The following is a 15,267-nucleotide window of genomic DNA, read 5'->3' as shown; positions in this document are numbered from 1 at the left end:
TAGTGAATGAGATATGTATAGCCACTGTGGAAAGCAATTTGGTGATACCTAAAACATGGAAATCAAATTATCTTATGACCCAGCAATTCCACTACTGGGCATATACTCTGAAGAAATAAGAAACAGGCCACGACCAGACATATGCACTCCAATGTTCATCACCGAGCAATTCACAATTGCAAAGAATTGGAAGCAGCCTGAATTTCCATCGGTTGACGAATGCATTTAAAAACTCTGGCATAGACACGTCCCTAAAAAAAAAAGTGATGAAATTGTTAGGGTTCTACACATCCCTAAAAAAAAAAAAAGTGATGAAATTGTTAGGTTCGAGCTTCCGGCCAGGAAGGGGTGGCACACCTAGGCCAGGTGAATTTGATTCAGCCAGTGGCCATGCTTCCCATTGACCATGCTTCCCATTGACCATGCTTCCCATTGACCATGCTTCCCAATGGGGTGGAGTGGGGTGGGGGGACCTGAAAAGCCAGAAGTTTGCTGTGTGTTCTGTCCCAGTGGCTGCAACACAGTGCAATGCAACTGGACTGTGGGTCTGGCACAACCATGCCAAGGACTCTGTCTGGTCCATTGTGGTCCATTTATTGTAAAGCCTGAAATTGTTTTTAACCTTTATAAAACTCACTTGGATCACAAACCAGGCTTCGGGGTCATTTTTTCGTGCAAAGCCAAGGACCTAGGTACATCTCTCCCACGAGAGAGAGATCTAACAAAATGATGAAGCACCTCATCTCGTGGGAAGAGTTGGAGGATATTATGCTGAGCGAAGTTAGATATGCACAAAAGGACAAGTACAACATAAGTCCACTGAAGTAAGTCCAAACAACAGAATGTCCATAGGGGAAAATGTACATATTGCACAGTTCTGGGGAGGAGGACTCAGATACTCAGGCAAGAGCCAGGCTAAACACTATGATTGATAAGTCATCAAATAAAAGAAAAAAATTAAAAAGATGCAGATAGCATCTGTGTTGAAATACATCACCCACCCCTCCTTCGCCTACAGAGGAGTGGTGGAAGATAAAAAATGGCAATGGGGGAACAGGGCATTCATCCACTCCAGGGCAGGGTATTATGTCTCCATAGGAAAGGGAAAAAAAGAATAGACCTCATTCCGTTGAGCCATACCTTTTCCCTCATCTCTTCAAATCTGCAACAGGTTCTGAGTTGCTTATCTTTGATGATCTTGACACTTGTTTAGAGATCTGTTTTTAGAATATCCTCAGATTACATTTGTCTGATTTTTTTGTGTGATTGGAATGACTGCATTTTAATGAGAATACTGCAGCAAATGCCTGCTTCTAAGTACTTTATAGCAAAGCATTCACAATAATGATGTCTTATTACTGTAGTACTTGTGATATTTGCCTGAGATGGATTGGTTAGATATATGGCTGAGTTTCTCCATACTAAAATTATTTTATTTATTGGTAAGTGTCTTTAGGGAAAGTCTTTGAGATTGAAAATTCGGTTCTCAGACTTGGCCAATTAATACTGGCATATATCAGTGGATCTTGTCTTGTGATATTTATTTTTGTGATGTTTGCCCTTTTGGTGATTTCTTTTATTCTTCTACATTTATTGAGAATCTATTGTGAGAAAGAGCTATTTAATTGTTGCTCAAATAACTCCAGCATTGGCCATTAGGAACTCCTTCAGACTGGCTCCTGCATTACATTGTCTGTGTGTGTATGTACTTGTAGGATGATTCTGGTTTATCTTCTATTTTCTCTGAGGAAATTATATAACCACCAATTTCCTTGAAGAGCCCAAGAACCTTGTATTGGAAAATGATGTTTAGAGACCAAGATTTGGCTACTTAATGTGCTCCTTGGATATTGTGGTTAGACCCTTTCTGTGGATGAAATTAGAAATATTTGTGTGTAAATAAAATGAAATAAAAAAAATCATTTTATTGGGGGCTCGTACAATTCTTATCACCATCCATCCATTGTGTCAAGTGCATATGTACATTTGTTGCCGTCATCATTCTCAAAACATTTGCCTTCCACTTGAACCCTTAATATCAGCTGCTCGTTTTGCCCCTCCCTCCCCACTCCCCCCTAATTCATGAATCCTTCATAATTCATACATTATTATTATTTTGTCATATGTTACACTTTCCAACGTCTCCTCCTGCCTTCTTCTCTGCTGTCCATCCCCCAGGGAGGAGGCAATAGGTAGATTCTTGTAATCAGTTCCCCGTTTTTACCCCACATTCCCACCACCCTCCAGGCATTGCTACTCTCACCACTGGTCCTCGAGGAGTCATCTATCCTAGATTCCCTGTGTTTCTAGTTGCTATCTGTACCAATGTACGTCCTCTGGTCTAGCCAGATTTGTAAGGTAGAATTGGGATCATGGTAGTGGGGGGAGGACGTATTTAAGAACTAGAGGAAAGTTGTATGTTTCATCGTTGCTACACTGCACCCTGACTGGCTCATCTCCTCCCCACAACCCTTCAGTAAGGGGTAAAATGAAATTTTTTATGATTGGTAGTCCCATGAATAACATCATTTCCCTGAAGAGAGTAAAGATTAATATGTGTGTTAACATATTTAGCAGTACAACCATTGTGGTGCTTCCTCAACTGAAAATAGAAATAACATTATTCAGCCACAAAAGGACAAATATTTCATGAAACTACTATTATAAAAAATATTTATGTATTTAGAAAATTAGACTTCATGCATAGGTTGTAGCAATCTATATTCAATTAAAGTATTGTTTGAAGCTCTTAAGATGTCTAGCAATTGTAATATGTCCTGTATGTTGATCACATTTTTAAAGTTACTGTCTTTGGGATAACATTAAACAGGATAGGAAAATATTTAAATTTCTGTTAATTTTGTTTATATCTCTTTGGAAGAAGGTACTAAGACAAACCTAGTACAATTGTTGCTTATAAGGACTTATGTGTTAGGTTTGAGCCCAACTGGGCCAGGTAGGATATAGGTGACTGGACCTTGGTGAATGAAAGAAACTGAATACAGAGAAGGTAGCAAAATCCAGCCCATCAATGGGAAGTGAATAAGATTATAAATTGACAGGGATTAGGACAGACTTTCAGATCGAAAGGAAAAGTGTTAGGGTGTCAATCTACTTGTTCATATTTATTTTTTTGTGGCACCAAGTGGTAGTATGGTGTCCAAAAGACAGTAGTCAATCCTACCAAAGACTAGTGCGGAGAGAATTTACGTAGGTCCAGGATCCATTGTTTGTCAGACATTCTTTTATGCTTCTCATGCTCTGATTTGGAAAGGATTCTCCTACTTGAGGTCAGCAAGTTAGCAGCGAGAAATTGGTTTATACTTCTCTGCTAATAAGGACTACAAGATCTAGAAAGGTTACAAATTAACAGATATAATCTCCTTCATTAGTAGTAATGTAATAGTTTTTCCCTATTTCCCTCTACCTCCCTTGTCACCCTCCCTCCCTCCCTGGCATTAGGCGATGTTATTTGGAATTGTCAAAACTCTGAGATTTTGTTCTACTTGGAAACTAATAAGGTAGCCTGCCACAATGTTGCATACATGATGACTGATCAAAGACAACTACAAAGTAGAGCAAGCAGAATGATGTTTATATTCAGGTTAACGCCTTCCACTTACTGTTTCAAACAGGTGATATGAAATAGCCCTATGCTTTTGCATCATAACTGATATGAGGAACCTAAATCTTTGAAAACAGACTATAAGAAAATCTGCCCATCTGTGCCCCAAAGAGAGGCATTATCTTTATTATACTGAACAGTAAATCAGTTCTGCTGTGAGAGGAGACATCATCTCTATCTTTCACTTTTCTTTTAAGTATCCCTGAAAAGAAGTGCTTCCTTTTGTAAAACTAGACATGTCAGAGACTGGAAGAGTGTCTCCCAGCAGAACGTGATTAGTATGAAGTCCTTTGAGCTGTGAGTGTTCTTGGCTTTTGTTCTTCAATCTAACCTTCTCAGTTTTCATTAGTAGTCAGCAAACTTTTCTGTAAAGGGAAATATATATATTAAATATGTTTAGGTTTTGTTAGCCATAAGGTTTCTGGCATAGCTGCTCACCTCTGCTGCTTTACTAGGAAAATGGCCATAGACAATATATAAATGGATGAACTTGACTATGTTCCAGTAACATTTTACAGATATTAAAATTGAAACTTCCTCTCACTTTCATGCCACAAAGTATTATTTTTCCTTAGTCATTTAAAAATGTAAAAGCTGTTCTTAGGTTATGGGGCATACAGAAATAGATAACAAGCCAAACTTGACATGTTTTTCCCCAATTTTATTTGAGTGGGTTTCCTTAATATACTACATTGTTTAATTCAGCATTCTTGCATATAATTAGCATTTTATAACATAATTCTACAATCCTTTCTAATAAATTATTCATAATTTGGGTTTATGGTAATGAATGAGGTAACCACATTGTATCTATTACATGATGAGGAAACTGATGTACTGGGAAAGTAGAAGCATTGCCTAAATCCATAAATACAGTAACTGAGAGTATCAAGACTATTACCTCTTCCCCCTGTAATATAACTTGTGGTTTAAAATTTAACCAGTGCCATATCATAATAATGCATATGTCTTTCTAATTTTACTACTAGATTCTGCCACCTATCCATTTTAATTTAATAATTGATTTTAAACAAAAATGGCTATAGGAGGTGATGAGCATTTGTTTACAAGGCTTGATATAGATTTGAGAGTTGAACATCTACAGTCATTCATATATTGTGTGACTTTTCCATAGGAAAGTATTGATTTTCTGTATGAAAATAGATGTTAAAAAGCCTTTATCCCTTATATAATACATTTTCTTCGTGAACTGATGTTTTAATTTATCCAGTAAATTTTATTCAAAAATTTAAAACTAGAAATGTTTGGAACATTTTTTATAGTAATGCCATTTTGGATTGCTTTCCTATCAGGTGGTGGAAGATTATGCTGGAAGATGGCAAGTACCTTTGCCACAGCTTCAGGTTCTACAGACTGCACTTTGTTGTTTTACGTCAGCCAGTGCATCATTCCCTGATGAATGTGAGCACGTACAGTATGTCTTGAGTAGTCTTGCTTTGTAAGTATTCTTTATTTTTTATACAAATATCATTGCTTTTAATGTAGATGGAAATTGATTTTTTATGGTTTCCTCAAGGGAGGGAGCTTTTCCTTGAATTTTCTCTCAAAAAGAAGTTTCCTATTCTTCATTGAGTTTTTAGATTTAACTTAAAACATTTAAACATAATTTTACGTTTAGCTCTACAATTACATGGAATTGTGATAGACAGATTTTTATAGCCCTCCTCTAATCTAAACTCTTTCTGTTTTAATTCTCAAGATTGCCTAGGAAGCTCTAATGATAAATACTAGAAGACAACTATTTAGAATTTGATGTCAAAACCCCCCTGAAAACTATGCCATCAAGTTGATGTTAACTCCTTGCGACCCTATGACCCTATTGGATAGGGAGAACTGCCCTTGTGAGTTTGCAAGACTGTAACTGTTCACAAGAGAAAGCCCCACTTTTCTCCTGAGGAGTAGCTGATGGTTTCAAATTGCAGACCTTGGGGATTGCATCCCAGTATGTAACCAGTATGCCACCAGTGCTCCTGGACTTGATGTCAGAGGCCAGAAAGGAGTTAGGAAATGCCTAGTTTTTATGGTTGTAAAGAGCTTGCAGTTACAGATTGCAAGTGGAGCTGGCATTCTAGGAGGCCATGGTACAGCATTCAAGTGTTTGCCTACTAACCTCTTAAGGTCAGCGATTGGAACACAAGTGGCAGTCCACTTCTGTGAAGATTTACACGCATTGCTGTCAACACATAAACCCCAATCCCACAGCCATTGAGTCAATTCTGACTCAGCAATTCATAGGACAGAATAGATCTGACCCCTTGGGCTTCTGAGCCCTTAAAGCTTATGGGAGCAGCAAACATCATCTTTCTCTTCTTTAGGGACTGGTTGATTGGAACCACTGACCTTGCAGTTGCCAGCTCTTTGAAGCCCTTTATGGCACCAGAGCGCCTTTTCTAAATTGAGCATCCTTACAGAGAGTTTCTGAGAGTGTAAAAAAATCTTTATAGAAACAGACAGCTCTCTCTCTCCCATGAAACTTCCTGGTAGGTTTGCACTGCCAACTTTGTAGTTAGCAATTTGATGTGTAACCCATGTAACCCCCAGTGCCACCAGCGACCCTTTATTACAACTTTGGAAATGGGCCAGTTTTACTTTGCCCTAGCAGGTTACCATCAGTTGGAATTGACAAAAGTGGGTTTTCATTTTTCAAAGTCCACTAAAATTATAATGAAGAAGGAATAGGGCATCTAGTGACAAAGAACTAGAAAGCATTTATCAGTGGAAGGAATATTTCAAAATTCACTTGAGTATAGAAAGTAGAGCAGTTATAATTGAAATGAAGCAGGAAAATTTATAACTTGCACTATCCTATCCCAAATGCATTTGTGGGTTATGAGGCAACTTATCAGCATTGTAAAAATGCACTAAAGAATATCAGAGTATGTCTTGATTGATGTGTATAAATTTGTGAAACACATTTTATGTATTTTTATGTGTATACATGACTATTTTATATAATTTTAAGGAAAAGAGAATCAAAATAATTTTTTACTATTTTATTTTGAGTTGAGTAAAAGTAAATGTTTTATATTTAACAATTCTTATTCATTTTATTTCATGACATTGATTTCAATACCCAAATTGTATACTTACTTTTTCTACTTCTGTATATTTACTATTTTTCTTTTTTCTTTTCACTTATCCATTTTTACCTTCCAAGTAAAGCATTTTTGTAAACCTATGTAGAGGTATTTTAAAATCAAACTGTGCTTTATAAAATAGGATGAAGGTAGCCCACCCATCCCTAGCCTCCACAATCCCAGAGATGTGTAAAATTTAAAAGTGCAAGATAATCACATATAGAGTAGAGAAAGTGACACTTTAAGGAAGTGTAGATAAAGGATTAATTGAAATTTTTCCATGCAGGTGTATCACTAGGCCTTCACATCAGGACAGGATAAGTAGAATCATATTACTTTTATGTATTCCTCTTAAAGAAATTAAATAGCTTGGAACAATGAACATTCTTTCTGATATTTAAGAGTTTATAACTAAGAAAGCAGGAGGCATTAGTGGCTCACTGGAAAAATCCTCACCCGCCATGCAAGAGATGATCAATGTACCTTATGCCAATTTACCACTTGTCAGTAGTAGATTGTGTGATACTGTGTCAGTGACGCTAACAGACTATGCTAGGAAGAAGGGCCTGATGATAAACCTTTGAATATCAGCCCTGGAAAACCCTATGGATTACAAGAGTTTTATTTACTGATCATGTGGTGATACAGGACTTGGTACTTGGCAGCATATTGTTTCATTGTATATGCAGTTGCCATGTGTTGGGGAGTGACTATATATAATTGAAAAAGAAACAACTACTCACTTACATCCCAAAGAAAAGCCATCAGTAAGCAAACATCAAACTTAAAATTTATACAATGAAAATAAACAAGGGAAAAAAATCCTAGAAAAAATAGTACTGATATTAGAAACAGAAGAAATAGAAGTAAAATAAGGAGTCTATAATTAGAATTTTACAGAGATTTGAGACGATATGTATAAAAACATACTGCTATGTAAAATACTCAGATCAAACATTTTTGATCTTCATGTATATTAAGAGAATAATATGACAGTTAAAATCTGAAGTTTGGTAGGAAAGTGGAATTGTAAAGGTGAAGAAATAATCCTGAATATAAGCAGTGGAATAAAAAGTAAATTATCGAGTGGAAAAAAAATTATTCCATGTTGGAAGTTCAATATTTAAACCAGTAGAGAGTAAGAAAAAACAGAGAAAATATAATAGAAAATTTCAAAGAGATGTGAGTAAATAACAAGGGGGCCATTTAGACCTCTGGCTTCCATATTGTCATGATGAAGAGGTCAGACATGCTTCCACCCTTATTTACTATTCTGAAAACAATTATTCCTCCCGTGGCACTCTACTTCTGTGCTGGGTTCAATATTCTGTTGTATTGGCCATTTAGAACTTAATACAGTACTCATGATTAAGTGGTGTTCATTAGGGATGTAAATAAGTTGCCACAAGTTAGGATCAGAAAACATTAAAACTCATTGGTCTACAGCAACACATCTCTGCAGACAGTAGCCATGTATTTCTGTCAGGTCTTTAGTCTCTCTGTGATATGTTTTCTTTCCGCTCTGTCTCCATGGGCCAGGAAGCCAGCTTGCTTTTCTGCCTCATAGTCTTGGCACCACTCTTTTGTTCTGTCTCCTGATCATCAGTTACTCATGTAAGTTCAGGTTGAAGCTGAAGAAAATTAAAACAAGTCGACAAGAGCCAAAATATGATCTTAGGTATGTCCCACTTGAATATAGAGAACATCTCAAGAATAGATGTGATACGTTGAACACTAATGAACAGAAGACATGTTGAGTTGTGGGAAGACAATGAGAATATCATTCTTGAAGCAAAAAGTTCATTCAAAAAACAGAGAAAGAAAAAAACAAAGTGGATGTCAGGAGAGATTCTGAAATTTGCTCTTCATCTAGAGTACCTAAAACAAATGTAAGAAACGATGAATTCAAAGACCTAAATAGAAAATGTCAAAGGATAGTTCCAGAAGACAAAGTCAAATATTATAATGAAATGTGCAGACTTAGAGTGAGAAAATAAAAAAGGAAGAACATGCTAAGCATATCTGAAACTGAAGGAACTCAAGAAAAAATACAAGGCTCCAGTTGCAATATTGGAAAATTCTATGTGCAAAATATTGTATGATACAGGAAGCATCAAGAGAAGATGGAAAGAATAAACAGAGTCACTATACCCCAAAGAACTAGCATATGAGCAAGCACCAGGGTATTGAAGGAAGAAATTAAAGGTGCATTGAATGCCTTAGCTAGAAACAAGGCTTCAGGAATTGATGGGACACCAATCAATTTTTCTGTTTCTGTAAGCTGATTTACACAGTAGAATGACTTACTTGTCTATGGTAGGAAACATGAAAGATAGCTACTTGGCCAATTAACTGGAAGAGATCCATATTTGTATCTATTACAAAAAATAAGTCACTCAACAGAATTCTTAAATTACAGAATAACATTATTAATATCTCATGCACAAAAATTTTTGCTGAACATAACCAAAGGAATACTTCTATAGTTCTAATAGTTAACCTGCTACATGAAAACAATGTCTGCTGAGGGTCTCTGATTTTGATAGTGAGCCACATCTGACTTCCTTTAGCCAGAGAGGGAGAATCTATCGCTACACTAGCCCAAGGCCAAGTACCATAAGGCAGAGGTCAGACATGCCTCCAAACTCCAGTCTTCTTTACCCTATTCTGACACCAACCATTTATTCAACATTCTCTTTCTGCTGGATTTGATAATACTTGGCAAAGGCCACATAGAACTCAAGACAGTACTAACAATTATGGGGCTTGTCAGGGAAGTTAATAAGTTACCAAAAGCCAGGATCAAAAAACATTAAAGTTACTGGTTCACAACATATCTTTTCAGACAGCAGCCACATCTGTCTTTTTCTGGTCTTAAAGCCTCTTAGCCCCTTGGTCTCTTGTCCTCTGCTTCCATGGGTCAGGCAGCCCACCTGCTGTTCAGCCTCCTCAGAGTCCTTGTACTCCTGCTTTGTTCTTTGGTCTCTGGTCATGGCATCGTTTCTACTGCCTCTACCACTCTGGGCAGGGACTTGAAACGTGCTCCAATGGTGGTTCTTGTACCTTGATCGCCCCAGGAGTTTTTTCTTCGGCTTCTAGGATGCCTCATTCTTCTAGCCAGGGGACTAGCAAATGGGCAAATCCCTGAGTTTCAGTGTTCTCTACCTTATTTGCATGGTCCCACCCCATCAGATTTCAGACTAGGAACATACTACAAAGAAGGAATAGGCTGTCCACTTCTGAGAAAATTAACCATAGAAAACCTTACCGACAATAATCAAAGAAATATGGACAATTGAAGCAATGTTGGATACTGAAAATCTCATGAGAGGAATCAGAACATTGTCGGACATAGTACCAGAAGGTGAACCCTTCATTCACACTTACTTGGATGTGCAAAAAACCTGTGGTGATCCTGTGAAGCCTTGGGTGGCTAACCCCAAGTTGGCAGTTCAAACCACAAGTTGCAGGGAGAAAGGTGAGGCCCTCTGCTCCCATACAGGTTTATAATCGTCTCAAGACCCCCAAGCAGCAGTTCTCCTATGGCTGTGGGGGCACTGTGAGTTGGAATTGACTCCATGGCAGGATTGTTTTTAATGTTGTGCAACCATTACCACAGTCCACATTCAAATGTAAACAAACATAACTCTGCATAGAAATTCAATACTCCTGAAGTAATAGCCTCCATTTCGTCCTTTTCTTCAGTCCCTGGTAACTATTTGTAAACATTGGTCTCTATGCCTTTCTCATTTCTGGACATTCATGTAAGTAGGTTCATGCCATATTTGTCCTGTACCTTACTAAACTGAACATATATTATCAAGGTTAATTCTAGTTAAGGCATATATTAAAATCTCATTTCTCTTTATGGATGTATAACCGAGAATTTAGATGTACCACGTTTTATGTAGCCATTCATCTGAATATGCCCATTGTTGCAAAATAATATTGTATTATACATATATAAATACGTACATTTTGTTAGTTCATTCATTTGTTGATGGACACTTGGGTTTTCACCTTTTTTTCTATTTGAATAATACTGACATGAATGATAGTGTACATGTAGAAGTTTTTTCATTAAGGAAATTGGGAAGATTTCTTTTCAAATGATTACTCTTTATTCGTTTTATGGCTTTACCCTCTTAGTCAGGTTCATAAAATAACAGTTTAGAGATATGTTTATTGTGGAATTCTCAGGCATTTTATTTATTACATTTTAATATACTATATGTACCTTTATAGTTTCTGTTTTTAAAAACAGTAGTCTTTATTTGTGATTTACTTTGAAAAAGGGAAGAAGTAAAAAAAATACATTGTCAGTTGCCTAGGCCAAGTATCCATAGATAAATTAAAGTTTAAGATTATCTTCAGGAATTATTTGTGCAACTTTATATGGTTGCTAAATCACATTAAATTTTCCATGTTAATGATTATTGTTGTTGTTAGATGCCATCGAGTCTGTTCTGACCCATGGTGACCCTATGCACAACAGAATGAAACACCATCTGCCATCTTCACAATTGTTCCTAGGCTTGAGCTCATTGTTAGCCACTGTCAATACGTTTGGTTGAACACCTTCTTTACACTGCCCCTGTACTATATCAAGCATGATGTCTTTCTCCAGGAACTGATCTCTCCTGACAACAGGTCCAAAATGTGCAAAATGAAGCCTCAGCATCTTTGCCTCGAAGGAGCATTTTGGCTGTACTTCTTACAAGATAGACTTGTTTGTCTCTTTGGCAGTCCATTATACTTAGAATATATTCTCTAGCATCACAACTCATTGATTGTTCTTTGGTCTTCCTTATTTAGTGTCCTACTTTCTCACACAGATGAAGCAATTGAAAATACTGTGCCTTGGGTCAGGCATACCTTAGTCCTCAAAGTAACATCCTTGCTTTTCAACATTTTCAAGAGATCTTGTGCAGCAGATTTGCCTAATACAACTCGTGTTTTAGTCTCTTGACTGCTGCCTTTTGATCTCTTGACTGCTGCTTCCATGAGCATTGGTTGTGAATCCAAGCAAGACAAATCCTTTGGCAGCTTCAACCTTTTCTCCATTTATCATGATGTTACCTATTGGTCCAGTTGTGAGGATTCTGATCTTCTTTATATTGAGTTGTAATCTACACTGAAGGCTGGCATACTTGATCTTCATCAGAAAGTATCTCAAGTCCTCCTCACTTTCAGCAAGCAAGGTTGTATCATCTGCATATCACAGGTTGTTAATAAGCTTTCCTCTAGTCATGATGCCCCATTCTTTATATAACCCCGTGTCTGATGATTTGCTCAGCAGACAGATTAAATAAGTATGGTGAGAGGATACAATTCTGTCACATACCTTTCCTGATTTTAAAGCAGGCAGTATTTTTTTTGTTGTGTTTCCACAACTCCCACTTGATCCATTTATAAATTCCACAGGAACACAATGAAGGGTTCTGGAATTCCCATCCTTTTCACATTATGTTTCTTTGTACTTTGTAACAAATGTAACACATTTGTTAAAATCTTACTGAAATTAACATTTTTCTGATTGAATCCTAGATGCTCAATGCAGATTTAAAAATACATACATTTATTAACAAAATATAGCTATTATCCCGTGTGTGCTCTGGTGACATTAATGGGTTATGCATTGGTTTGTTAACCACATGGTCAGCAGTTCAAAACAACCAGGTGCTCCAAAGGAGGAAGATGAGGCTTTCTACTCTCGTAAAGCGTTTTAGTCTCGGAACTCCATTGGAGAAGTTCTACCCTGTGCTATAATAGGGTTGCTATGAATTAGAATTGTCGCATTGGCAGTGGTTATTATTGTTTAAGATTCTTTAAATAGCTGCATTCAAAGAACTATTGAACATTATTACTCACTTATTCTTTCTAGGAGTTTCTTTGAGTTGCTGCTGTTTTTTGGAAGAGATGAATTTTATGAAGAGCCCTTAAAAGACATTCTTGGATCATTCCAGGTAAAACAATATACTACTTCATGTTGTGTCTAAATTTAAGATATGGCTTTATTCTACGGTAACTAGTATATTGCTTATTTTTAGTTCATGCGTTTATGGTTGTTTAAGTGACAGTGCTTAGGTAAAAAAAAGAAAGTGCTTACATTTATTTTAAGCCGTAATTCTAAGAAATTCATAGCCATGATTTCAAATACATATGTTTGCTAGACTAGAGCCTGCTAATATCATCCTTGTAGATTCTTAAGCACATTTTAGGTAAGTATTTTTTAGTCCTAGGCTTGGGTATAGCTTAGCCCAGGTATCAAAAGACTTCTTGCTTAGATCAGGAATTGGATGTCTTTCCCATGCAACCTTTCCCTTGGCTAGACCTTGATTTTCTCTTCTCACAATAGCTTTTCCACACGAGAGGAATATTTTTGTTGAACCTAATATATGAGAGCAGAGAGTAAATCCAGAAGGGACTGACATCCAAAATTTCTCCAGTAGATGCAAGAACATTTTATCTTTTTACCAGTTACCAGTTTTATCTTTTTACCAGTTATATACCTATTACTGTGGCACTGTCTCATCAATAATTCTTTCCTTGGAGTAGAATAAAGGAAGAAATACTTTATGTGCTCTCTATGGGTACATTCTTGAGATAATTCATTTTATATTTATTCCTGTGACTTTTCAGAGAAAGGTTAAAAGCTAAGTAGGATCACTATTGCATACCAGAGAGAGGATCAAAGTGATAGCAAAGCTTTTACATATTTATTGAAAGAGAGTTTTTATATTTAAAGGGTTATTGTGATGTCATTCTGGTATATAACATTTTAAAAAAGTAAAATTATATGCAAAATTAATTGACAATATGTTATTCACATTCCAAATCGTATTCTTATATATTTTACAAAATCATTTTATTTGGAGTTAATACAGAATTCATATCATTCCTTAGATTAATCACATCAAGCAGTATTTATTGTAAAATTGCTACCACAGTCAGTTTTCAAACATTCTCTTCCTTGAATTCCTTGACATCAGTTCCCATTTAGCCCTGGGGCATTACTGGAGGCTTATTTCCTTTGTAGTTCTCACAAATATATATATAGGGCCTTCACTGGCATCTGTAGCTTTCTGCAGACTAGAATCTCACTTAGTTTGTTTCTTCTATGTGGACTTGGTTTACATTCTCACTTAGATAGCTGCTTGCTTGTAAACAAACCTTTAACACCTCAGACACTATTTTATCTGATAGCCAGGCACCATCTAATTTCTTCAAACTTTGCTATAGCACTCATATCTTCTATGTGCCTTTCTTGAGGGTGAGTATAGATTAGGCCATGGTGTAAGAACTCATTGTTTTAAGATTAGAGCTAGGATTTAGTGAGAGCCCAAACCTATTCCTGGATCTATGTTGTTTTTAAATTCTGCTGGGCCGCTATGTTAAGTCCTTCCCGTATAACCCCTTGGTTATGCCATGCTGGCTAGGTCAGCATCCAAACATAGTGTTTAATCCATGTCATGCTTCATTGAGGGTTGTGTAGAAGCATATTTGTAGTGTCTGCCAGGAACATAAAATCTGGACCATTGTCACCTTAGGCTGTCTATATATTCATTGTTTAGCACCCGTTCCCAATGTGAGGCTACTTCTCCCCGATCACCCACCATACTCACCAATAGAACTATCAATGGCTCCTCCGAAATTTAGATGCTTTCTCCTCTGGTTTTGGCTTGATTTCCTGACAAGGTATTCCTTATATTCATGTGGTGGGGGCCCATTGATTTGCCTCAGCTTTGTCTCAATATTGTATAGCCTCAAGTGGTTGGTCTTCTCCCATATCCCCCCCTTTTGGAGAGTGATTCCAGACAGTGTGGGGCCTCGCCTTCACAGTGGCTCTTGTGAGGTACGTAAGAGGGAGGTGTGATACATGGTTCATGGCCACTAGGTAACCTCCCCTTTGTTCAACAAAATTAGTGAATTGTCCGTACTATTTGTTTAATTGATGTTTCTTCTTTTGTTTGTTTGTTTTTCTTATAGTAGTGGACTTATGCAATATTTATCCTTTTGACTTATTTTACTCATCATAATGGTTTCCAGGTTCTTCCATATCATGCAGTCTTTCATGGTTTCGTTGCTATTTTTACGGATGCATAGTATTCCATTATGTGTATGTCCTGTAGTGTCTTCATCCATTTTTCCACTGTTGGGTGTTTAGACTGCTTCCAGTGTTTTGCTATTGTGAACTCTTCTGCTATGAACGTGAGAGAGCACACTCCACTAGTGTTGTGTTTCTTATTGCCTCTGGATATATCCCTAATAGTGGCATTATTGAATCATAAAGGATTTCAGTTCCCATTGGCTTTAAGTATCACCATATCATCTTCTATGGTACTAATTTTTTAAACCCCTATTGAGAGAGGGATATTGTGCCAATATAGGCCGACTCCATATTGCAATACTTGAATTATTCACTAGTATAGAAGCATTCCTTTTATGGCTGGATGCTATTTATACAAATAATGGGAGTTGGTTGTCAGGGAAAATTTACAATAATATTCATTGGCAATGTCAGTCACGGGTTTGCTGGAATAA

General features: G+C 36.9%; 1 protein-coding gene across 1 annotated transcript in view; it reads left to right on the top strand.

Moving 5' to 3' along the window:
* ZNF654 (zinc finger protein 654) overlaps positions 1 to 15,267 on the top strand; it is a 58,262-nt gene that overhangs the window by 11,099 nt on the left and 31,896 nt on the right. Inside the window, exons 2-3 of the mRNA XM_075542448.1 lie at positions 4,939 to 5,084; positions 12,608 to 12,689. Coding sequence (XP_075398563.1) covers positions 4,939 to 5,084; positions 12,608 to 12,689 — 228 coding nt within the window. The remainder of the gene's footprint in view (positions 1 to 4,938; positions 5,085 to 12,607; positions 12,690 to 15,267) is intronic.

This window comes from Tenrec ecaudatus, chromosome 2 (assembly GCF_050624435.1).
Source record: "Tenrec ecaudatus isolate mTenEca1 chromosome 2, mTenEca1.hap1, whole genome shotgun sequence".
Lineage (NCBI taxonomy): Eukaryota > Metazoa > Chordata > Mammalia > Afrosoricida > Tenrecidae > Tenrec > Tenrec ecaudatus.
This window is presented reverse-complemented; position numbering and strand designations above follow the sequence as displayed.